The sequence below is a fragment of the Sebastes fasciatus genome, chromosome 17 (genome assembly GCF_043250625.1).
Source record: "Sebastes fasciatus isolate fSebFas1 chromosome 17, fSebFas1.pri, whole genome shotgun sequence".
In the NCBI taxonomy this organism is placed as follows: domain Eukaryota; kingdom Metazoa; phylum Chordata; class Actinopteri; order Perciformes; family Sebastidae; genus Sebastes; species Sebastes fasciatus.
The window spans coordinates 13,803,321-13,829,198 of NC_133811.1; the positions used below are offsets into that span (position 1 = coordinate 13,803,321).

Here is a 25,878-nt window from a genome sequence, read left to right on the forward strand (position 1 = left end):
ATTGTATGCACAAAGGATTCATTGCACAGAGATATTGATCTTCATTTTTTTCCCCCTAAAACTATTTCCTGTTTTACTGTTTGTGAGGTTGACTGGCTGGTTTTCGCTTGAGAACTGAATATGAAGTGTGCAACAGTGCAAAAACAGTGACTACGAATGATTGTGCAAATTGTGGAGAGGCAAAATCCTCTTAAACGGCCACACAGCTTCTTAAAAGCTCCAGGAGCAGACCACATTAATAGGGAGGGGAGTCCAGAGCAGATACAGCGTTGATTTGTTTTATTATATAGGTTAATGTGCATCACTGCATTATCTATATGAATAATCCACATGTGGAAACATTTATTTTAATGTAAAATGTGCATATTTCGTGTTATTTCTTGTACATATTGATTCTTTTAGCAATCGGTGTCCCACCTATATGGTACTTTCCAACTTCTTACCTGACTTATAAAACACAGCTAGTCTCTTCGCTCAGTTTGAGTCTGTTTCCATGTAACATCCGACAATAAAAAATGCCACAGTTGGAATATATCAAATGTGAAGTAACTGATCAATCCAACACCATCTGCATGTGTAAGCAAACATTTCTTTTTTTATTTTGTTCTTCTTCCTTTCTATTTCCTTTCCCTCTTTACATCAATGTGTTCATAAAAGTCCGACTTATGGCGCATCTGGCCGCCAAAAAACTGTTTTGGCGCATCTGGCCTGTGAGTTTGGTCGAGGCCTACCAAACAAATTGTAGTGTTGCCATAGTGTAAGGTTTGCATAAGTGGACATCTATGAAGGATGTTATAGCCTAATGGTTTTGGGTATTCAACGAACTGTGATATTTAACCACTTTGTGCTGATGGGAAAGATAATTGTGAAGCAAGAAGGCATTTCAAACCCTTGCGGCCTGCTGTATCTGCTCTGCATCAAGTAAGGTGAGGTGGATAAATTATTTAATCCCCTCCACAGTAAATGAACCCCATGCACCACAAAGCACATTTGCTAGATATTTGCATATCATTTTGAATTTGCAACGTTTTTTGTCATGTTTCAATCCATGTTACACAGAAACCTCAGTTACAAACACCCAACATTGTGAGTTTATTTGGATTAAAGATGTACATTTCCAGTCCAAAAAGGTGCCATTTGTGTGTGAATGTGCGCAGAAACACTGAGAAAACATCTTCCTCTCCACTTTATTTGAACGACTAAATCTTTTTATGCGCCTGAATCCATCCTGCTCTGGATTTGTTTGCACAAATATGCATATCATTTTGAATTTGCAACCTTTTTTTGTCATGTTTCAATCCTGCCCTCCCTTCAATCCTTGTAACACAGAACCTCAGTTGCAAAAACACCAACATTGTGAGTTTATTTGCATTAAAGATGTACATTTCCAATAAAGGTGCCATTTGTGTGTGAATGTGCGCAGAAAAACCCTGAGAAACATCTTCCTCTCCACTTTATTTGAACGACTAAATCGTTTTATGCCCTCCTGAATCCATTCTGCTCTGTTTTTGTTGCTCTTCTCTTTCTGTATATGTCACATAAGCACGTATACAGCAGCCGGCCCATTTTCCAGCTGCATAGCTGTCTCCGGTGCACCGTAAATAAGGTTGATAAAGACGCCGCCGAAAAACGACTTTCACGCGTCCCCCGATTGATTTAACGTGACCCCCGTTTCCAAATGATATTGGAAGCCTATTTAAACAGATGAAGGCTTAAATTGTCTTTGCTTGTATGCGCATTAATCTCCCATTCATCATCATTATGTGTGATTGGTCCGTCCACGCCTCCGACAGCCTCCTTCCGTTACGACAAGGGCCTGTAAATTAGGATGTAATCCAATTTAAACAGCAGCAGCAGCAGCCACACATCCATTTGGTGTTTTTTTTTTATTTTGCTTGTCGGTGGACAGCTGCACTGCACCGCCTCTATCAAAACGCTTTGTGCTAGTTGTGGGAGCTGGGGAGCCCTGAGCCAATTCTCACTAATAGGATCTTATACGGCTGATGTAATTGGTGTTATGTGCAGCAATCTATGAGCCCATCATATCTCCAAGATCAGTCACACGCAATCTTTCTTTCAGCGATTAAATGGCATGTTGATGCCGGATTAGGCCGCAGAGGATTCAGTAGTTTTACGCAGTAGAGGAGAGAGATGGAGATCCATATGCGCGTCTGCGTAAATGTGGTTGTAATTTGCCTCACTTTAATGTGTCATTCTGGCACAGTGTGACGCGGGTTTTAGAGGATGATCGTATAGTGCTGCTGAATGAAAATCAGCTTCTCCAAGCTTTAAAAATAACCCCTCTATGAAACCTGAAGTTTGGAGCGCGCCTTTTGAATATTCAGCTATCCGTTCAGCTTTTATTTTATGGTGCGCTTTTATTTTTTTTTATTATGCACAACCCAAAAGCCATTTTCCTGCATGACCCGTGTCCCCTATCAGGCTTAAAGACACCGGCTGATAGTTTACATAAATCTGCCTTGTGGTTTCGCCTCGACCCAGGCGGCTTAAACGGTGTATTATTCCAAACATATGCATTTTAATCAGCTCGGTCACACTTACAAGAACTGCAGTTAATAAGGCCATCAATCAAAGCGCGTGTGTGCTGCATGGTGGGAGTAGTATAGGAGGAGGAGGAGGAGGAGGGTGGTGCAGCACCGTCTGATTAGGATGAACCTTTTACCTCAGAGGAGGATGGAAATGCATGGTGACTTTGGAAGACATTTGGTTTCCATTTTGGGGCGCAGAATTTGTGTGCATGGAAGATGTAACTTGGAAAGGAGGTGAAATGTGCTTTGCTAATTATTCGTTAGTGTAAAGGCTGGATGATGGTGTTTTATCTAAGAATTATTGTTTTTAAAAAAACAAAAAAAAAACAGTCTTGCTTGTTAGATTAAGATAAGATAAAATGAACCTTTATTAATCCCCGGAGGGAAATTCAGGTGTTAAAGCAGCAACATCAGCAAAACAGAGTGAAACACAGGAGAGCTAAAGGTATACAAAAATTATAAAAACAATAATAGACATATAAAAGATACAGAGCGAATGGATGAACATGTGTACAGTCCGTCAATAAATAAATACATTTAGTGTGCAATAAATAAATGTAATACGTGCATATGTGCAGTCTATAAAGGGGAATATAGGATGTATAGTGTAAGTATGTAAAGTGCGCCAGTGGTTAGAGTCCAAGATGGTTGCAGATAGTGTATGTTTAAAGGCAGATAGTGCATGTTTAAAGGTAGATAGTGCATGTTTAAAGGTAGATAGTGCATGTTTAAAGTTCTTAAAGTCCTAATAGTTCTCATATGGGGGTCAGCCATATATATTATAGCTATACAATTACACAATTGGCCAATATTTTTGCCAGGTGGACTTTAAGGCCCACGCTAAATGCCAGCCATTACTGCAATAACTTCTGATCTCTCTCCGTCTACGACGTAAAACCCCCCTTTTTTTAAAAAGGGATTTGTGTGTCTCTCTGTCCCATTATCCCATTACGTTCAGAAAACTCCTTTAATTTGCGCAGCTCCGGTCAAACGGCATGCAGCCAATTAAGACCCAGCTGATTGGTGGCGGGCCTCTCTCCGAATCATCGATCTCTTTGCATTTCCAATATCTCCAGACAACTAATTCTGTCGTGTCTATTAGGTGGTCGGAGAGGAGAATATGAGTGGCTTTTTAACGGAGCCCTGGGACCACTTAGCTGTCACGTTCAATCCCATCAGGAGATATGGAGGGCAAGCTCTGCTGTTTTGACACCGACCACTTGAGAAGAAAATTAGTGTTATTATTGGAGGAGGGGGTGGGATAGCAATTGTGAGAATAGAAAAAATCCCTGAACAGCCTGCAAAAAACGAAATAAAAATGACCTGAAGGAGGAAAAACTTGTTTGAATCAGATTTTTTATTCTGTTGTCTTGGATTAAAGTAGAAGATTAAACCTAGAAGCAGAGTCAATTGGGAGCTGTCTGTGTTTCTGAATATTTTCACTTTAACGTTGGCTTCAAACACTTGATTTTAATGTGTTTTGTATGATATTATGCTATGTATTTATTTTGCATTTGTTTTATGTTGTGGCGTCTGAAACTTTAGTGTATGTTTAAATGCTGCTGTCTTGGGCCAGGTTGCTCTTGCAAAAGAGATTCTTAATCTCAATGAGTACTACCTGGTTAAAAAAAACAAAAAACATTTAGCATGACTTTTTTTAAATTCTTATTTCTCTCTTTTTGCTATTCAAATAAAATCATAAAGGTGTTAAGAAAACAAACTCCATTGATTCTTTGACAGTGTTTATTGCAAATTAGACTTTTAGGACAACCCAGTTCAAAAACAAAAACCATCTAAAAAAACAAAAACATAATCAGTCACTTAGTTAGTCCAGCTTTCTCAACAAAAATGCCACTAAACTGGCGCCACTGTAGCAGTGCAAGGCAAGAAAAATATTTAAAAAGAGGCCTATATAGGCATATATATTAATCACATTTTCATCAGAGAACTGAAAGAGTGTTTGATGGCCTTAAAAGTGTTCACTTGTATTTTTTTTTGTTTCATTTTGATTGTCCTCCTCTCTGTCTCTCTCCATCCTCCTCTGGGTCCTTCTTCTTCTTCTTCTTTTCTTCCCCCCTCGTCAAACCGGCTGTAGTAATCCGTTCCCTCGGCGCCTTGTTACCTTTTGGCAGTATAACGATCCCTTCCTGGTATTATCATTAATTCAACACTCAAAATTCACCGGGTCGTACATATACATCACTTACTAATTTCACCAGCATCTGCACATTTCGGCCCCTTGGTGTGGAGAGCTGCTTTATAATGAGACATCCGCAGTCTGTTAACAAATCCCCCTTGTTAAAAAGAGAGATGGAAAGCATCATTCTCGCGTATAACTAACAATACATGGAGGTCGATTTGGACTGCGTAAAGAAGACGACAAGTAATGATAAAAAACCTTCAATCTATCACGTAGATTTTAAACGTTTTCTCTCTCACACATCAAATTAATCTTCTAAAAAAAATCAAATGTGGTTTTGTGTCCATGACGTCATATTTCACCCCACTGTCTTTGCTCTGCAGTGGGGTTATTCATTTTTCAGTAATTGAAGATCCATTTGTGCGTCAGCTGAAGATCTGGCTAATTATCTTTTGCAAGAGCCATATTGTATTATTTACAGTTTTTTGCATTTGATTATTATTCAAAAAGTACATTGTGTTATGCCATTAAAAATGTTTCTAATGACATACATTAGAATTTAGGTCAGTTATGCATGTAATAGAATGGGCTCTGATCTACATAGACTCAATGTTTTGCCCTGTTAAGATGTGCTCCTCTAGTCGTCCGGCAATTGGACAATGTGGGCGTGTCCCTTTAAGTATGGTTAATGCTAGTTAGGTTTCAGTAGAGCAGGATGGGGAGCAACAATTTTAAATTGTAGATCACAGATTCAGTTATTTTCCAGCAGAATTGGTCCGTTTTTGATAGTCCAAGATTTGTCATGTGGATATATTTTTTGTTTGTTTTAATTTTCGTTGGAATAAACTTTTCTCTCAATATTCGAGCCTCATCTTTGAAGCTGATCAAAGGAGTGAGTGTCTGCAGAAGGCAAAAGTGGAAGTTGGACATGGTAGTCTATCATAAACCTTTACATCCTGCTAGAAGTGGAGAGGACATTTTAGAGCAAGCTGTCACTACAATCTTGCACCTAAGTTTTTAAGAGGGCTTTCACTGGTTTACAGGCTGCCTTCTTCATGCTGTTTCAGTCCTGATCATATAATATGTTAGGTTAAATGGTAAAAGGCTTATTTTATAGAACAAGAGCTGAGTCTGTTTTGGTTTTATCTGGTCAAAAAACCTTAGCACAATCTATCACGTAAGATTTAAACGTTTCCCCCCTTCTCTCTCTCTCAAACATCAAATTAATCTTCTAAAAAAATCAAATGTGGTTTTGTGTCCATGACGTCATATTTCAGCCCCACTGTCCTGGCTCTGCAGTGGGGGTATTTTTTTCTCAGTAATGGGAGATCCATTTGTGCGTCAGCTGAAGATCTGGCTAATTATCTTGCACCCAAGTTTTTAAGATGGCTTTCACTGGTTTACAGGCTGCCTTCTTCATGCTGTTTCAGTCCTGATCATATAATATGTTTAATTATGGTAAAAGGCTTATATATAGAACAAGAGCTGTTTTTGGTTTTATCTGGTCAGAGGCACTTCTTCCCTCTGGTCTAATGTCACAGATGAGGATTTGCTGAGCACTGAAGGTGTGAAAGTGACAAAAGCGTCAGTCCTGCTTGTTGGTGAGCATGCGAAGTCCGAGGCGGATGGCCTGCTGGTTGAGAGCCCATTGCTTTGACTTGAGTGACAGGCCAGGCAGGAGCAGGGGCTGCCTCCAGGACCGAGGCCGTGGGTCGGACCCGGGTACAGGGAGGGGTGCCTGAAGGCGCACAGCAGCTCTGGCCTCTGGTAAGGGTGAGACAGCATCCGGAAACTGTCCAGGGAGCGCAGGGGGTTGGAGAAAGGTGTAGCTGCAGGAACTGCTCCTCCAACACCAACACCCAGGTGGGAGTAGTAAGGTAGCGGCAGGTGTGATGGGAACGGGTATGGCAGGTTGCCGGTGGCCGCAGCGTGGCTCATCATGTAGGTGTAGAAGGCCGGGTCTGCTGGGTGAGGCCACGTCATGGCCAGACGCTGACGCTTGTCTTTCATCCTGCGATTCTGAAACCACACCTGCAAGACAGAGACACACTGAGTCAAATATTAACCCACAACCCAACCCACCACTGATCCAAAAGCCTGAAGCAACAATAACAAACACAAGCAGATATGCAGCTCATACAGTATATAGTTCCGCTTTTACGCACGGATTTGAATTTGGGTTGCAGCGAGTTTTGAATTTGGATCATTGTGGATTACATGGAATTTCAGTATAAATAAGACAATTACATTTTTTTTTTTTTTTTTATTTTAATCCAGGCCTCTGTTTCCAGTAAACGATAACAGGCTCTTCTCAATATTTGGATATTGATGTTGAACGCTATATGCTATATACCACCACCACTGATCCAAAAGCCTGAAGCAACAATAACAAACCCAGCATTTTCAAAACCAACTTCTGCTGAAAGCTGCTCAGCTCTATACTCACTAATCTTTATTCCATGGTCTATCATGACTTGCTTTTACTTGACAAGTTGTGATGTGCTATTGTGTGTAGCTGTGTATTGTGCGTTTTGTATGTTCTTTCTTGTATGACTGTAGTATGTTCTCTTTGTTTTGACCTGCCAAGGTACATACTGTACATGGTCCCTTTTTAAATAAAAAAAATTAAATAATAATAAGATATGCAGCTCATACAGTATAGTTCCGCTTTTACGCACGAATTTGAATTTGGGTTACAGCGAGTTTTGAATTTGGGTCTTTGTGGATTATATGGAATTTCAGTGCAAATAAGCCAATTAAATTTGTTTACCTGTTATTGTGCCAGTTGAGAAAAATATAGGCATATTTATTTTATTTATTTTATCTATTTTATCTATTTTATTTATTTTATCTATTTTATTTATTTGAATCCAGGCCTCTGTTCCCAGTAAACGGTTACAGGCTCTTCTCAATATTTGGATATTGATATATTGATATTGAAAGCTATATGAGCTACTCCTGGTCCTTATTGGCTTACTTTATATTGTGCTGTTTTTGCTATATTTCCTGTGTATATATATATATATATTAAAAAAAAGTACCCTTGGGAAATAATTTATTTAGACTCAAAACCGTTTTGCAGCCCTCTATTTGTGATCTTTCTCTAAATACAAGCTCACAAAATGTGCGTCTATATATTCCAGCCTATAGCCTGAAGGCCTGGTTCGGTTCAATTCTGCTCCTCTTGAGACAATCTTACCTTGATTGTGGTTTCAGGTAGATTTAAGGCGGCCGCCAGCTCGCATCTCCGCGGCCTGGACACGTAGTTCTCCCGGTAAAACTCCTTCTCCAGCCGGCCGATCTGCTCCCGGGTGAACGCTGTCCGGTACCGGCGGATCTGATCCGCTGAGTAGGACAGAGAACCCTGACCCGGGACGATGTTTCCCGGGTCAGTACCAGACTCACTCGGGTGACCTGGAGAATCTCCATTTCGACCTGAAACAGTATGCAGAATAATTAATCAGATACAATTAACATCCAGTTTAAAAAAAAACAGTCAGCAGGATAATTTAAATGGAATAAAAGCACATTTTAATTTCTTTCGTTTTATATTTAATAAGCTATTTTCCCAAGAGTGGCTAATTTCATTATTTCACTTTTATTAAGGGCCTTCCTGAAATAAAGCTCAGATCAGGTCTTCATTCAGTGAAGTCTTAACAACTATACCTGCTAATATTTTTTATTGTTAATATTATTTTTTCCAGAGTATATTGATATGTTGAGCCATAATTTTAGTAGAATGAAATTAATAATCAGGTTGTATTTGTCATTAGTTTGTCTCCTTGTCAGGCACCTAAAAATATTAATAAATTCATATTGATATGAATATGTTTTGATATAATTTCCATGTAGGTTGTAACACATTTGCAGCAAACAGTCTTAAGTCTTTGCACCTCAGAAGATGCCATATAGACCATATGTTAGTGGCCTTGCCTGCACGTTTTTGGCTTGTGGTTTACATAAAACCTGCATTCTTCCTCATGCAGTAAATAAACATATAGGCTGATTTGCTTTGTACAAGTGACTCATTTAGGGGAAAATGCATGGTTAAGATTGGATGGATGTCACATCAGCTTGTTTTCCAGCCACACTGGTCACTTTGACAGAACAGCTGTGCAGCACCGACTGCAGTTCTATTCTGCTGTTATTGAAGCTTCATTGAGAATTACATTTTCGATTTCTTTGTTCATTTTTAGATATGATAAATGCATTTTTTTTTTATTAAAATTGCCATTCCATCTACTTCATTAGCTCCAACCATGCAGTCACAGAAAAAAAACCGCAGTGTGGCATGCACTATAGCTCCCTCCTCCTACCTTTAGCTGTCGGGTAGTCCATGCTTTCAGGCGTGCAGCTGACATCAATTTCCTCGTAGAAGTCCGACTCTGTGTCTGAGCTGCTGCCGTCTTTGTGCATGGGATGATGATGATGATCACTCCGGTGTCTCTCTCCGGAGGAAGAAGAAGACGTGCCAACTGGCCTCGCATCGGCGCACATATTCCTCCGTGGTGCGCTCTCCTCCATCACCACCACCGCCTCTGCTCTGCGGGAGTAGGGCGCTGCTCCGGGGCTCAGACAGCTCCGGTGTCCCGTCTTCCCCTGCGGTTCCCCCGACAAACTAGAGCCACTCTTGCCAAGCTGACCTCCTCCTCCCTCCGCCAGCATCACCATCTCCTCTCTGCTTTCCATCACACAAGCGCGACTTAAAAAGAGCAGCCTCGACTTCTGCAGGAGAGTGCAAGCCGTCAAAAAGCAAGGTTTTCAGGTTGGAGGGGTGTGTGTAGTGGATGGTGGAGGTGGGTGGGGGGGCTGAGTCCCAAGGAGAAAAGGAGAGGCTTCTGGAAAAGAAAAGGGGATGCAATCCGGTCTGTCTGACCCTGAGAGAAGAGCTGCTCCAGAGTGCGCAGAGGGAGAGCTCTGGGAGGGATCACCATTTACCCTCTCTCTCTCTCTCTCTCTCTCTCTCTCTCTCTTTCTCCAGAGCTGTCATTCTTAATAGGCCAGCCGTCATGATGGTCTAGGGGGGGCCTGGTGACGACATGCATTGATTGGATATGGGTAAACAGACGGAGAGCAATGGGTGGGGGGGTGTCAGAGGGCATACCAAGCAGCATATCTATCTATCTATGTAATAATTCTAGTAGTACTCCACTATAAGAAATAGTCATATTCAAATTTTTTCTCAAGTAGAAGACCATAAGTATTAGCAAGCAATCATTATGCTCTCTGTCAGTGTTATATTGATCTTAGGTACTTTAATCTATCTATCTATCTATCTATCTATCTATCTATCTATCTATCTATCTATCTATCTATCTATCTATCTATCTATCTATCTATCTATCTATACATCTATACATCTATACATCTATCTATACATCTATCTATACATCTATACATCTATACATCTATACATCTATACATCTATCTATCTATCTGTCTGTACATCTATCTATCTATACATCTAAACATCTATACGTCTATCTATACATCTATACATCTATCTATCTATCAATTTTATATGAACTTAAAATATATTTTTACCCCCAGTGATGGCTACTATACAAGGTGCATGATTTGTCATTTGTCAGTTACATGCAAAGCAGTCATTGGCAATGAAAATCTTCAGTTTCAGGTTCCTTCAATGTTCATAAAATGTTTATATAAAGAAGGGGAAATCACACATAAAAGCAAAATGACAATCTAAGGCATACAATAGTGCAGTTAAAATATAGGGCTTAAATATAAACACAAGTGAATATAAAATAGAAATGTGAATTTGTTATTTTGTGGAAATCAATATTTCAGATGGGGAAACTGAATGTAAACGGGATGTATGTACCGTATGTGCATGATGAGAAGTAATATATGTACACAGAGGTGTGAACAGGAATGTAGTATGTAATAATGAGAAGTATTAAAAATATATATAAAGAAGTGTAGACAGGAATGGAGAAGTAATAAACGTGTCTATACACACACACACACACACACACACACACACACACACACACACACACACACACACAGAGGTGTAACAGTTTGTTAAACAGTATAAAATATATAAAGGTAAAGTGACGGCAGTGCAGACTTGTAGTATATTCTAATAATAAAAAAACAATACTTATCAATCAAGATGAATTATAGTGCACCCCACCCCCCCCCCCATCCTCTCTGTCTTTACTGCCTCTCTCATCTCCACCTAAAGTGGAGTCAAGTAAAGTCCTCAAAGGTCAAGTCTTGCAGTCAGAGTTTAGATAAGAGGCCATTTGACATGAAGTCCTAAAAGTCAATAGACTAGGACAACACCCAGGCAGAAAGCACAATTCATTATTTGTGCATCTTAAAGAAGTTGTAAAGCCCATTATTACCATGTAAATAAATGTAGGCTATTTTTTTTTTATTAATATTTAATTTGCAAGAAATCAGAAATGTGTCACCCACCCACATTTAAACCACAATATAACATTTTGGTGTGCTGCTGTGACAAGTGTGCTTCAACAAGGAACAGTGATGGATGAGGTTTTGAATTTATTTCAGGGTCTTAACGTAAGATATAAAGTCCTTCAGTATAAAGTCACTGAACAATGATAAAGGAAGAGTCACCATAGAGGGCTTATATGTCCTTTAGGGCCTGAAGCAGTGATGATGAATTTACCACATATTAACTTCCTGTGTCTTCAGGGAACAGATACATCCTCTCCTTGGCTTAATGTGGATTTAACACAGTTGTATCAAATCTAGGTTCAACATATGCCTGATATTTAACTGTGAAGGATGCAGTGCACAGAGTGTCCACTGAATGTTTTGAGGTTAATGCATTATAAGGCTGTGATCAAGTCTGCTCTCTCTTTCAACATGGGCGCCAATTGACTATGACAAATACTCAAGTGACTATTAACCTTTATGCTTCATCACTATAATCAGGAGAAAATATTAGAAAATATACAATAATACAAAGTGTATTTGGGAGCTACAATTGAAGAAAAAACAGACATTAGGGCAGCACTGCACCATCAATGTACTTTTGAAGACCTGCACCTGTTAATTTACCTTAGCATATGCCTTATAATAATACCTTGTCAGGCCAGTCTGTCCTCAGATATTTAATCTGTTTAGGTTACAAGTTGTGGTAGAAAATGGCATTACATTATAACCTGAACATACCTGATGCCACTAGAAACAACCCTTTTTCCCCAGAGTTTTGATCAGATTGGATATGTGCAGCTGTATAGGGCGCTGTTAAGAATTTCCCAGTAAAATAACAGTAAAGAACTGGCAGCAGGGTTGCCTTTATGTTACTGTAAAATTAACATTATTATACTGTCGCTGAAATTTACAGCTTTGTACTGTTAATGAAAAATACAGTTTGAACTGGTTTTTTTTTTTATTAATCTCACAGTATTTTACAGTTAATTTACTGTTTAAAGATACATTATATAGCTGTTTTTCACCTTTCTTTTACATTATCTTACTGATTTGTTTTAATGCACTATTTAGGTTGCATACTTTTTAATAAACATTATGTTTTGCCTAGATGAATAGACTTAGCAGGTTACAGACATGGGAATAGTCACACTAAATGCAATTAAAGGCACTTGTTAGGAAAAAGGCTATAATAGACTTGTTGACACTTTTCCCAAAATGTCTGTCTATAGCTGGCTACAAGCGCAGAATGCAAACCAGAACAACATGTGAGTGAAGAACAGAGCTAATTCACTGATTTTACAATCATGTACAATGTACAAGCCTCACATGTGCAGATCAGGTCCCAGAATTAAAACAATACTGCATGAAACTGTTACTGATGATACTTTAGACAGTTGATCAGCAGTAAAGTGATGTTTTTTTATGAATGCATTACAGTTCAGTTAAAAAACGGCCTATGAGCGTAATTTAACAGGTTTTCTTTTGTATTAACAGTAAAGCACTGTTTTTTTTTTTTTTGCAATAACACGTTAATACTGTTGAAATCCTGCTGTAAATTAACAGCAATTGTTTACAGTGTAGCATATGCCTTATAATAATACCTTGTCAGGCCAGTCTGTCCTCAGATATTTAATCTGTTTAGGTTACAAGTTGTGGTAGAAAATGTCATTACATTAGAACCTGATCATACCTGATGCCACTGTAAACAGCCCTTTTCCCCCAGAGTATTGATCAGTTTGGACATGTGCAGCTGCATGCATGGTGGAATACACTTGGACGGCCTTGATGGTGTGTAGAGAGGTGGAGTCATGTGGTCTCAAAGAGAGGAGAGGGAGACAGACTGAGGAGCTCCAGCAGCCTCAGCTGTCCTTGTGCGCCCTCGCCTGTCCGAAAGAGGGAAGAGGCCCAGAGGCAGCCGACCCATCCCCCAGCCCAAAGGCTGAGCAGTGGAGGGAAATTCCTTTGGCTTTCTTTCTCCCTCGACTCTTTCATCTGGCCAGCAAAGGAGAGAAGTAAACCTTTCTCTCTTCCCCTCACCCTCTGATAATTTGATGTTGCTGCTTTTGTGAGTTTGAAAAAGACTATGATAAGTATTTTGCAAAATATAACTCTATAGGCATAGATCAGAAAAAAGTCACTTTTTTAAACTTTATTTTTTCAAGGCTGTTTTCATATATACAATCCACTGTTTGTAATTACATTAAAACAGTCTATAAACCAAGTCTCAAAACCGAAACAAAACCAAGAAAAATAAATAACAATAATAATAATGACAAAAAGAAAGAGTAGAGTTAAAAAAACAAACCACAAAGGAAAAAAAATCAATAATCATAAAAAAATACGAGAGCAATATTAAATTAAATCAACACATAAGTTAATAGAAAAAGTCACTTTTCTATCTCTCTATCCCTCTCCAATCTGGTACTTGTTTAAATATGTTGTAATTCATTGTGTTTTAGTGACGTAAACTCCCCTGGTATTTATTAATTATAGCATGAGTATTAGTTTTGGAAGAGCACCACACAGTAGTTAAAGATCAGTCTGCAAATTGTTAAAGAAGAACCACAAACTATTGAAAAGCAACTTCTCGGTTGAACTATAAATATCTTCTTGAGTCAGAAGGAAAAGGGCAAATTGAATTTGCTTCATTTCGGTCTTCGTGGGAGTTAGCTCCTGTAAGATTTATATTGCCTGTGCTGGGTTTGTTAAAATGAAGTGAAAGATTATGGTTAATCTTATTGCATTTTCTTTTATATCAAGATGGTTTGTGTAGTCGATATTTAAAGTATTTTGTATGTTAAAACGTGCCATAGGTTATTTGATTCAGGCAGATCACATTCGAGGCTGCATGGGCACATTTTTTCAACACTGCCCTTGTTTTTTAGAAACTGTTTACTTCTGCTTTTAGAATAATAAAGATGGGTCACCATAGTCTTTAAGTGAAGATGGCAAAGGTCCCATTGTTGTGCTACTTACTAGGAGTTATGCAATGGGTCGTGGCCGGGGCCAGATGGGATCTTGTGATCACCCGGAGATAACACTTTAGAAAGGCTTTTGCGCAATACATGAATGACCTTGGCAGTTTACAGTAGTGTCACTTATATTGTGTGTGTTTTAGATAGTGAAGGACAGCGGATGGGTTTGGAGAGTTTGCAGATTGTGGAACCTTTTTACTCTATTTGTATTCAGGAATGAACAATGCAATGCATCTTTAAAAACACACAATCCAAATCCTGCACATTCTTGGAGGCAGAAAAAGTGCAGAAAAGTGGACTGTTTGCAGATTGTGGAACCTTTTTTTTTTTTTTTTACTCTATTTGTATTCAGCAATGAACATGCAATGCATCTTTAAAAAAAACACACAATCCAAATCCTGCACATTCTTGGAGGCAGAAGTGCAGAGAAGTGGACTGCAGTCAGTCTAGTTTTGCAAGGCTGAGATCAAAGAGTGGGAGCGCCCCACGCGGCAGACACTGCAGAATGCGCCCCTCAGTTTTTACTAGCCAGCCCAACTTGAACTTGACCATGGAGTCTGCGCAGTACGCATGTAATCCAATCCACTGATCCTGGCAGTGCAGACAGAGAGTGCCAGGATATTTTGCTTTTACGCACAGAATGTGTGTGTGATAGAACAGCGCATGAATGGGTTTGGTTGGTGTCCAGTAGGAGTGTCACAAGGAGTCAGAACCTGGAAGAAAAATACCATCTATAGCCTTTCCTTCATTATCGTGGCCCCTCCTGTCTGAGTTGCTCCAACTTGGCCTTGAAATGGGATGACGCAGCTATACCAGAGAGTTAAGTCGCTGACCTTAGGAGAGAAACATGTCTTGGGTGACTGTACAGCTGGAAAATCTATGCGCTGTAAGACCTGCTTTCTATCGCCTGAAAATTGGTAGTAGATATTGGGTTGATTTCAAGTTGTTGGCATGTGAATTTTCCCACCTCAAAAATACTATAACAGGCATGACATGTCAAAAAAATTTTAATATACTTGCTTCCCCCCCCCCAAATGTTTACTTTTTAATGTACAACAATGATTTCACACTCATTTGCCCTGTCATCCATTAGCTACTGGTCTGATTCTTAATTTTGCTCCACTAACATACTGGATTGTCTTTAATTATTGACTGATGAATTAAGTTATCAAAGACTATATTGGCATAGATTTGGAATGACCAGAAATTGCCTAACAGTGAAATGTCAAGTCAAGCCAGATCTCTTTACCTGGAGGTTCATCTCAATGAATCTGCAAACCCTCGCGCTATTACGCGTATAGGGCTTAGCGAGCCACTGAGATCAGGGCCTGTATTACCCCATTAAAAGGGTGGAAACATCATGTGGCATGGCTTACCATCCACTCAGCAGTAGCAGGAGCAGCACACCAGGTGCAAAGCCCTGACGTTTCACAAGAGCATCTTGATCTCCCTGGCATCTTTTTTGAGGAAGGTGATATTTACAAGTCTGTCTGGTTTGCAAATGGGTTTTTATTTTTAGACAGTGTTGCTGTCATCTGCAAGTATTATGCACCACTGTTGCTTGATATGTTTAACTATTTTTAGCTGCTAATAATGGCTGTTATAGGGAGTGGTAGAGTTTGACTTCTCTGTGCGTAATAAAAGGCGTTTTGCGAGTTCAGGTGCTGATGTGTAACATTCAGACTGGCATCCGACTGATTTGCATGTGTTTGAAAGTGTTACAGACGACAGAGGACTGATCGCAGCTTTTCGATGTGTCATATCGACCTATAAGTGATGTTGCCACGAATCAGTTGACTAATGGAAATAGAAATTGGGAAATAATGTGGAAATTTATTTTTGGAGTAGGTTTTGGGAATAAGTTTGCATGTATGCATGAATGATCAGTGTGCAGCCGAAATTTAATTAAGAACGTGTTAATTTCAATTACCAATCACAAAACATACATTACATATGTATTAGGAATTTGTGAAAACAATTAGCTACGTTTCCAAAAAAGTGGATTATGCTTTTATAAATCATTAAATTAAAACAAATACGCAAAAATGTTAATTAAAAAAAAAAAAAAAAAAGTTTTATTCTGCTGACAATTTCAAAATGAGCACAAATGTTTCCAGTTAAATTGTTACATCTGTCTTTTTCGTTTTTATAATCTGACAATTGACTGATCTTTAATTGCAAGCCAGCTGCTAATGAACTTTTGCGACTGTTTTCGTTTTGTTTTGAATGGTTCTTTAAAAGCTCTCAAAAAAGAAAGCTGAATTGACTCACTACAGCTTTTTCATATATACATGAAAGCGTGTATATATATATAGTATACGCATCATTTTTTCCAATAAGGAAACAACAAAACATCTGAAATATAACAGGTGTAAGCGTTGAATCCCAGTGTATTGTCTCATTTTACACCTAAAGTCGTGTGTTATTATTTATTTATTGTACCTTATTTGCAGATTATATGTGTGGTTCACAACACATGGCTACTAAAGCTGGACTCAGAAATGTGTGCTTTTTATTTCGGCCTATGTGCTCGCTGCACAAAGCAAAAAGGCCAAAATGGCGGATTTAATATCACATCGTATCCTGTTGATGATGATAAAAGGTATAATTAACAACAACAGAGCAGCAATTATGATCATAATATTAGAAAACATATAATAATAATAACAATGCGATCAGTGCCTCTAATTCTCCATAGAATAAATAATACAAGTAGCCTGCTTAAATGATGTTTTAGTGTTCATATGATCTGGTATAGGCACAAAGACTACTGGCCAGAATGATGAAATAAGATAAGATAAGATGAACCTTTATTAATCACCGGAGGGAAATTAAGGTGTCAAAGCAGCAACATCAGCAAACAAAGTGAAACACAGGAGAGGTAAAGGTATACAAAAATTCTAAAAACAATAATAGAGATATAAAAGATACAGAGTGAATGGGTGAACATAGTCCGTCAATAAATAAATGTATGTGCAATAAATAAATGTAATATGTACATATGTGCAGTCTATAAATGAAATGAAAAAGGAGCTACTATTTCCTGCATATATCCCCTCCATCATTATTGAGTTGCCAGCCATGTGAATGAAACAAACTGCAGACCTTTTATATATCTGGTGAGATTCCTGTATATGCCAATAACTGATCTCACATGCAGCTCGCAGTCTGCAGCTTTAGCAGGCAGTTAACGCAACATTTAAGACTTCTGCTGGAGAAATAGATCCGTCAGTCAGAAGCACACATCAAGAACACCTTGGGAGTGAAACTTTCTAGTTTAACAGTAGACCTTTAGGTGGCTTCCTGTGTGTGTGTGTGTGTGTGTGTGTGTGTGTGTGTCCGAGAATGAAGTGGGTTCTTGTTTTTTTTATGCAATCCTTCATAATCCCACCACAGGCGACCGTCCAGAAAATATGGAAAAGTCAAGTGTGTGACCGCCCTGTGGTTCACTGCTTTGACCACAAAAACATATTGGTTCTTATGTTTTGACAACTTTTTGACAGCAGGCTCGTGTCATCAACACGACTAAAAATTTGACTGCGTGTAGTTTTTCGTCTTAGCAGCCCCGTTTTATAACACAATTTATGTTATTAACGATAGAACATTTATAGCTGAGCATAACTTTATATAGACCTTTTCCCTGCTTTACCCAGGCTTTAGGCGCGTGGAATAAAATGTGCTCGTTCTCTCTCTCTCGCGCTGCGTAATTTGGATGCCAGTACAAACAGGAGGGTTGAATCTTGATAATGATCTCCGAGAAAAAGCCTCCAGGCTGTGCTGCCAAGTCTCAAAGTGGAGTCCTTGGAAGCTCCAGGGATCATTCAGATGGATCAGGAAATCGTTTCTATTCACTTTAATTTATTTATATGCACTTGGAGCTTAAAATAGCACAAAATAATACTATTTTCAGTCTGATTTATTTTTTTATTTTTTTATTTATTTAAAAAGGATCCCCATTAGCTGATACCAATGGCACCAGCTAGTCTTCCTGGTGTCCGAAATCAAGTACATTACATTTATCACATACATATACAACATCATATTTGTGTTACACTAATAACATTCACATTTTCCAAACATATATAAATTTCACCTTCATACACATCTTCCACAACCATTTAGCTTCAAGGCCCATCATCATCAGGGAAAAGGAACAAAAGAAAAAAAACATACATACAATGGACTATCGATCAGCTGCTTAAGTAATGTATTCTTAGATGGTATTTGAATGAGGATTTGTTAGAGGATTGACCTGATCATTGCTATATCTTCCACAGATTTCTTGACAACTGAATACGAATTAAAATGCCAAATCAACAATGAATAAGTGTGTGTAATAAGTGTAACTCCACATGGTGAAATGCGCATCTATTTGGCGGGACAATGTGTGCGCCTCTCCAGTAAAGTCTGTGTGTGTGTGTTCATTGTGCTTTAGGGTGTCTCAAGTCTTGACTGACCACATGTGCGCGCCGGAGGCCACCGTTGGCTGTTGTGACTGTATAGGACTGTTGTTCAAAGAATAAAATGATCTAAACATGAATAAAAAACATAAATCATCTGAATGAAAACCCCTCCCTGCAGCATGTAAAAAAACTCCCCAAAAAAGGCCTGATGGCCATTATTATAAGGATAAATTATGTAAAAATCTAACTTCACAAATAACATAAGAGACGTTAATGATTAACGTTGTTTATTTTGAAGCATGCATCGAGGAGAGCGCCACAGGGCAGCACGCAACAGGCCAGGCCTTGTACAGCTATACTCCATGACTCACAGTTGTTGGGTGAATGATTTACGTCTTGTATGATAACCTCGAGAAATACAGAAGCTTAATTTATTTAGAATATTACACATCATCACACTTGATTTGATTAATTATAAACTGGAGAAATAGTATTTAATTAAAAGAGTCTTTGCAATGCACAAGAAGGAAGATATTTTGAAACCAAAAAAAGTAGCCTATTATGTTTTCTAATCCTGCGTTTTATACGATTAACACTCATCTAATAAAAAGTTATAATAAGTAACTATAATAAGTGGTATAACCCTGACTGTTATCTCAAAATATCCTTGTATTAATAGACTTTTTTCCCCACATTTGTTTAATCAAACACAGCGTGATATTAAAATAAATATATATATATATATTTGTCTGTTATTAGGATTAAAGTTGACACATTATCTCCATCAACTGGCTTTATATAACAAACATAATTCAGTCCCACATAATCTGAATAATATTTTCAAAAGAAATGATGCTCCTCCCCCATAGACATAAAGGAGCCTACATTTCAGCATTGTTGTGGCTACAACACACACCACCTTTCAATCTTGCTGGGTAAAAATAATCTTAGTCCATCATTGTTTTCTCTGTTCGGCACTTTTTTGTTGCTTAAATTCCCACAGTACTGTTTTTTTTCAGTGCCAGTAGGCCTACGACACAAATGGCTCAGAACATTTCCATATAAAACTGTGAATAAATAATAATTTGGGGCTTTGAAATCGTGTAGTTTATGATATATTGTATATTTAGGCTTTTTGTTTAATTACTACAGCATTCAGAATTAGTTATGTTATATAAAGATTAGTTTATGTTGAGATTTCCTGCGTTGATGTTTATCTTATTTGACATATCAAACGAAGCAGATGAGACCAAAGAAGCTTTTTTCTCAAATGTATATAAACATTATACGTCTATAGGCTGGAAACCCAGCACGGCTGGTCTGCATCCCACTTTTACGCACTTGAGTGGCAGCTTCTGTTTAGTTTTTAGATTTTTTTTTTTAAATCCTGGAATAGCAGATAACAAACAAGCACAATTACACTCATCTGGGCCAAAAAAAAACTCAAACTGGATGTTGAAAACTCTGCTAACAAATCCAGCAGTGCAGGCTCCACTCCACCAAGTCCATTTCCTCCAACACAGAGAGAGCGACTGGTCGTAAACACAAACCAGCAGACCAGACACACACTTACACACACACACACACTGTCACCTCTTTTTTTCTTCTTCTCAGAGATCAAGATCATTTTCACACGTATCTGCCAAAAACACCTCCGAAAAGATCTGCAAATAAAAAAAACAGCAACATTCCTTTTTTTTTTTTTTCTATTTCCAACGCTGTGATACAAAAGTAGACGCACCACCCAAGGGAAGAAGCGGGTACAGACTATAGCTCGTGAGAATAAAACGGTGGTAGAAAACAAAATGATAGTAAAAGTTAATGTCCTCCAATAGCTTTCATTGGGACAGGAATTCTCACCCCTCTTCCGCTCTTTTCAAAGCCTCTCAGACGGTCCCTTCAAAGCCTGAATAGCCCGACAGGCTGGATGGCTAGACAGCAACTTTCAACTTGACCTTGGCCTCCAGTCGCGTCTACCTCCTATGTGCCAAAACATGTATACGCACTTCTAACTCCAGAGCTGTTTTCTATCTTTGTATATTGTAAACACGTCGGAAGTCTAGTGTCTGAAATATTCCCCTCTATAAAAGCACGACGTTACATCTGATTTTCTTTTGTTTTGATCTTAAATTAGTATGAAGATAATCAAAGGTTGAGCTGTCTCTGACTGTGTTTCTAGAAACATTTGCATGATTGAACCCAATGACTTGAAATATGTCGACTCTCATAGTTTTCTATAGTATACATCCCATACTGAATGCACTATATAACTTACCACATAGTGTATCTATGCATCAGCGAGTTGGCACTTTAATTCCTTGGTAGATCGTGTGCAAAATTGCAATATTATTGAACATTATGTTTGTATAACAGGGAATGTCCTTTTGGTAAATGGCCGCGTAATGATATACTCAGTTCCTGGAGCGAGGCAGACAAAGGCTCGTCAGTGTGCGTGCGTAAGAAGGCCATAAGGCTATATGCATATTAGTCATAAAAGTCAAATTAGTCACAGCTCTTTTCGGGAAATTGTTGACCACTCTTCAATAATCGAGATTTAGACGTAAAAATAAACATTTTACGGCATTTATTATCCAATTCAAGCATTTATTAAATTCTGAATTATAACCTAATGTGAATTAAAAAAAAGTAGGCTATACTCTGGTGTGTATCTTACTTTTTTAAGAATAAAGGAACAATTGAATCAGACACGACGAAAAGCTTAGATCCCTTTTATAGGTACGGTCACCTTACTTCGCCGCATTTTTCTCCATTTAATTATCTGTACTGGGCTGATGTTTACCGTCCTTTTTTGCATAGTCCCGGTCACGTGGTAACATCTGGAGCCAATGAGCGTGCGCAACCTTCTGCGCCTCTCGTTGCGCGTCAGAGTTGGGCATTACTCTCTGAGAACCAGTATCTCCTTTTTACTCAGTCCCTGGGCTTTTTAAAAAAGAGAAGCCTGGAAGCTTCAATGTTGGATGCCGCCGTGCTATGACAACGTCACTGCTCCTCCGTCCGCGCTGGGTCGACCCGTCGGTGATGTTCCTCTACGACAACGGCGGAGGCTCCGACGACCAAGTGACCAAGAATATGGAGGGTTTCGCTGGTGGCAACTTTGCAGCGAACCAGTGCAGGAATCTGATGGCGCACCCGGCGTCCCTTGCACCAAGCTCGGCTTACTCGTCCAGTGAAGTGCCCAGCTCCGGTATGGGTGAACCAGTGAAACAGTGCAGCCCTTGCTCTGCAGCTCAGAACTCCTCCAGTGCGTCTTTACCATATGGGTACTTCGGTAGCGGCTATTATCCGTGCAGGATGTCGCATCACAGCAGCATAAAGTCATGCGGAGCGCAGCCAGCTTCTGCGTATGGAGAGAAATACATGGACACGTCCGCCTCCTCGGGCGATGACTTCACCTCCAGGGCAAAGGAATTCGCTTTTTACCCTGGCTACCCTTCAGGGCCATACCAACCTGTGCCCAGTTACCTGGATGTCCCAGGGGTACCAACTCTCAGTCAGTCAGAAGTCAGACATGAGACGCTTCTGCCTATGGAGAGCTACCAGCCGTGGACTCTAGCCGCCGCCAATGGCTGGAACGGCCAGGTTTACTGCGCCAAGGAGCAGCCACAGCCTGGACACATGTGGAAGTCCTCCATACCAGGTAAGGCTGTATACATCACCTCAGGGTTTCAGCCTTTTTTTATACTGGACAGAGCTGTTTGACATGTTGGTTTGTTCCTGCACAGCAAACACAGGATGCACATTGTATACAATGGGGTGTAAATGTCAGTTGCTGTGTCAACCTGCAGAACAAACATGAGATAATTTGGCAACAGCAAAATGACTGAAATAATGTATGGAATAGAAAATGTTTAATTTACTTAAAAGAAGTGAAGAAATAATAGCTAGGGTTTTTCCTTTAAGTTTCCATAAAAATGTTACAACCTTTTTATTTATTGTTATTATTTTCCTTGTTTTAGGGATATAACACATAATTCTACATAGCAAATCTTTATGTGATTTTATTTGAAAGCAAGTGGAAGTGTGTATAGCTCAAATTTTAAACAGATTTCTATTTATTGATGAGAAAATACTATTTTAAAGATTTTCTATGTAGAATTATGTGTTATATCCCTTAAACAAGGATATAACACATAATTCTACATAGCAAATCTTTAAATATGTGATTTTTATTTGAAAGCAAGTGGAAGTGTGTAGCTCAATTTTTAAACAGATTTCTATTTATTGATGAAAAAAAAATACTATTTAAATATGAAGCTATACTTGTTGAGAAGCATTTTGTCTCAGCTTCTTTGTCTCTTTTTTGTTTTTCCTCAGACTCGGTGTCCCACACCGGAGGAGAGTCTGGCTCTTATCGACGTGGAAGAAAGAAGCGCGTGCCATACACCAAGGTGCAACTGAAGGAACTCGAGCGCGAGTACGGCGCAAATAAATTTATCACGAAGGACAAAAGGAGGAGGATATCTGCCGGGACCAACCTGTCCGAGAGGCAGGTCACGATATGGTTTCAGAACAGACGCGTAAAGGAGAAGAAAGTTGTCAACAAATTGAAACCCATCAGCTAGTTGTTCTTTTTTACGGACTATATAGGCTGATCTGTGGGAAATAAACTACTAAGCCTACACACACATAGACACACACACACACACACACACACGCACACACACACACACACACACACACACACACACGTTTGGACTCATGGATTGGAACAATTCCTTCCTGACTGAATATGATTTATTTGTATGTTGCCAAATAATTTTCTGGAGCTTCTTGGAACAAAATTTGAGGCCTCTGAATGCTGGACACGCCACCACTTGTTGTTAAATATTCTGTTGTTTTAAGGAGTCAAGTGGGCAAAAAAAGAGAAAATATACAGCAGTCAGTATTTGTGACTTTTGTTTTTGGCATGCTCACTCCAAACACAGGAAAAGAAGTGACCCCATGCATCAGAAAGGTGTGCGCCACCGAGCTACGCCTTTATCTGCAACTTTTTAACGACAGTGATAAAAAATGCGAAGATTCACAGGGAAGTGACGGATTTGGACCTTGGGAATGTTAAATATTAATCCCTTCTGGCTTCCTTTTTTTTTTTTTTTTTTTTTTTTAAACCTACTCACATGCTTAGCTTGTATGAAGTTTAGTCTTATCATATGAACCCGTGCTCTCATTCAGTCCATGGTGCAATTCTTATTATAATAATGCTTAGATAATCGTTCGGGATATGTGTTCATATCGATCATAGCTTTTTTTTATAAATGTGTGCGTATTCATGTGGTTGTATATAAAGTAAATTCCGGCATGATATCCAGGTTATTTGTGTATGTGAGTCCAGTTTGTCGGTGTTTAAAGTCCTGTCCCAATAAAATATGGACTTGGTTGAATTTTATCCAGTTATGTTGAACATGGCTCATTTTCCTGGCATGAAATGGTGACAGCTCAGTTTATAGTTTTACATCCACCCACTTCATCTTTTCCTAGAAATTGCTGTTCCATTGTGGCTAAAACACTCTTTAAGGCCCATGCTCTCTCTGCATGTGGCGGATATGGTTTCAATGGTGCTGCTTTTATTATCCGGATACACTTTAATGCAAATTTTTATTTTGAAAGTCCAATATTTGAAATGAAGTAGTAGAGTTCTGTTTGACTGGGAAAAGAGGAAATAAGTCAGTGGAGTCTGGTCTGTGTTGAAATATAGGCTGACATCGCCATCTAGCGGCCACTTTGTGACATACTCAAGTGGATTATCTGTTGTTAAAAAATCTCATAGTTAACTGAATAGTAATAATAATGCTAATAATAATAATGATAGTATTAATAATATAATTTTAATTTAATTCTATAATAATTACCTAAATATTTTGTCTTTGACTTTGACCGAGACAGCAGCCGAATTACAAATAGACGCAGGTGGAAAGAGCAAGAAAATCTTTATTTTGATAATTAATATATATATGCCTTTTAAAAAAAACACAAAATATCCCCCTTACTCATTGTTACTATGACTGTACAATGAAAAATAAGCGTTTAATTATTTAAATGATTGCAAGGTCATTTAATCTTGAAGGGCATTGAGGTGAATTTGTGTATTTTTCTCTCCAAAATGTATTTCTTGGTGCTTTTGTTTTATTCATAAATACATGTTAAAGGTGAAATCCATACACATTAAGGTTACTTTTTTAAATGCGAGTCACACTTTTAATAAATTGCTTAAATATTTAGGCCTACATTGCCTTAATAATAGGCGCTTACTGAGATGCATCTATTTGACCTTGGCGTTGGACGTTGCATATATTTGTATTTATATTGTGATCGTAGAAAATGAGTAATTGATTTGTCAGCTTGAATTCATAATTTTTGATCACATTTAACGATATTTAGGCGACTGCTTTCAAACGTCGCATGCGGCCGGATGTCGACGTGTTTTGTCGGCTACAACTATTATTATACTACTTTATAAGCGTTTAACCGCGTTATTTGTTTGTCTCTTTTAAGCTTTTTAAACACGAGTGTAAATATACATAAGCTTTTACATATAAACAAAGAATGAAATAGAAATAATTCCATGACTTTGATTTTACCATTTCTGTAGGCTTTCCATGATTATTGGATTAATCCCGAATAAGAAACTAAATATAATCAATTAAAAAATATATATATATATATATATATATAAATACTCTCGTTTACTGTGCTGAAAATAATTTTTATGTTTTTAATTTAATTTGATATTAATTTGGTGCATTTGTTTGATTTTTTAATTTTCTTGCATTAAAATGCCTAACTTGAAATATATATATATATATATATATATATATATAGGCCCTATGGGGGAAATATTGGTTCTCTATCAACATGAGGTGAATTTTACATTTAATTTAAAAGAATTTGATCTGAATACATTTCTAACCTTCTCTGGTTTTGTGGTGCTGGAAAAAAACAAATGTGTGCTTGTACTAGAGACGTATCTGCTTCGTCCCCAGTCACTCGTTCATTGTTCACTGACGACAATAACGTAGTGGCGGGTGTGAATATTTACTTGTTTTAAAAGATGTTCCTTTTTGAGTGACGAAGTGCAGCTGCAGCCAAAAACGCAACTTCCCACTCTGCTTGTTTTGGCTGCATTAATGAACATGATTCAGTCTTACTGGCAGTCAAATGTCAGGCATGAAACCAAATCCCTCCTCATTCAGAGCTGCTGCTCCTCGAGCTGAGTCTCCACCTGTTAGGCTGATTAACGTGGCGATAGAACTGGTTCAGCCTATTTAGTTAAATGGTACAGCTTTAGGCGTTAAATGTCTCCTTATATGTCATACACAATTCCGTACATAAGGTGTGTATATCTTTATTGTTGTTGTTGTTGT

At 38.5% G+C, this 25,878-nt stretch overlaps 2 protein-coding genes across 2 annotated transcripts; one reads left to right on the forward strand and one right to left on the reverse strand.

The window, feature by feature from the left end:
• Window positions 1-6,052: 6,052 nt before the first annotated feature.
• Window positions 6,053-9,512, reverse strand: evx1 (even-skipped homeobox 1). Its single transcript, XM_074614475.1, has 3 exons — window positions 9,006-9,512; window positions 7,889-8,124; window positions 6,053-6,720 (listed from the first exon to the last, which is right to left on the reverse strand). Exons 1-3 carry the CDS (start codon window positions 9,376-9,378, stop codon window positions 6,187-6,189), a joined length of 1,143 nt encoding a protein of 380 aa, XP_074470576.1. The 5' UTR covers window positions 9,379-9,512; the 3' UTR covers window positions 6,053-6,186.
• An 11,885-nt stretch (window positions 9,513-21,397) lies between these two features.
• On the forward strand, window positions 21,398-23,903 carry hoxa13a (homeobox A13a). The gene is made up of 2 exons (XM_074613991.1): window positions 21,398-22,154; window positions 22,832-23,903. Exons 1-2 carry the CDS (start codon window positions 21,488-21,490, stop codon window positions 23,077-23,079), a joined length of 915 nt encoding a protein of 304 aa, XP_074470092.1. The 5' UTR covers window positions 21,398-21,487; the 3' UTR covers window positions 23,080-23,903.
• The last annotated feature ends 1,975 nt before the right edge of the window (window positions 23,904-25,878 follow it).

Coding starts and splice junctions, on each gene's coding strand:
- hoxa13a (XM_074613991.1), top strand. CDS start 21,488: ATGACAACGTCACTGCTCCTCCGTCCGCGCTGGGTCGACCCGTCGGTG. Junction 22,155..22,831: donor GTGGAAGTCCTCCATACCAG/GTAAGGCTGTAT, acceptor GTTTTTCCTCAG/ACTCGGTGTCCCACACCGGA.
- evx1 (XM_074614475.1), bottom strand. CDS start 9,378: ATGGAAAGCAGAGAGGAGATGGTGATGCTGGCGGAGGGAGGAGGAGGT. Junction 8,125..9,005: donor GGACTACCCGACAGCTAAAG/GTAGGAGGAGGG, acceptor ATACTGTTTCAG/GTCGAAATGGAGATTCTCCA. Junction 6,721..7,888: donor TACCTGAAACCACAATCAAG/GTAAGATTGTCT, acceptor TCTGTCTTGCAG/GTGTGGTTTCAGAATCGCAG.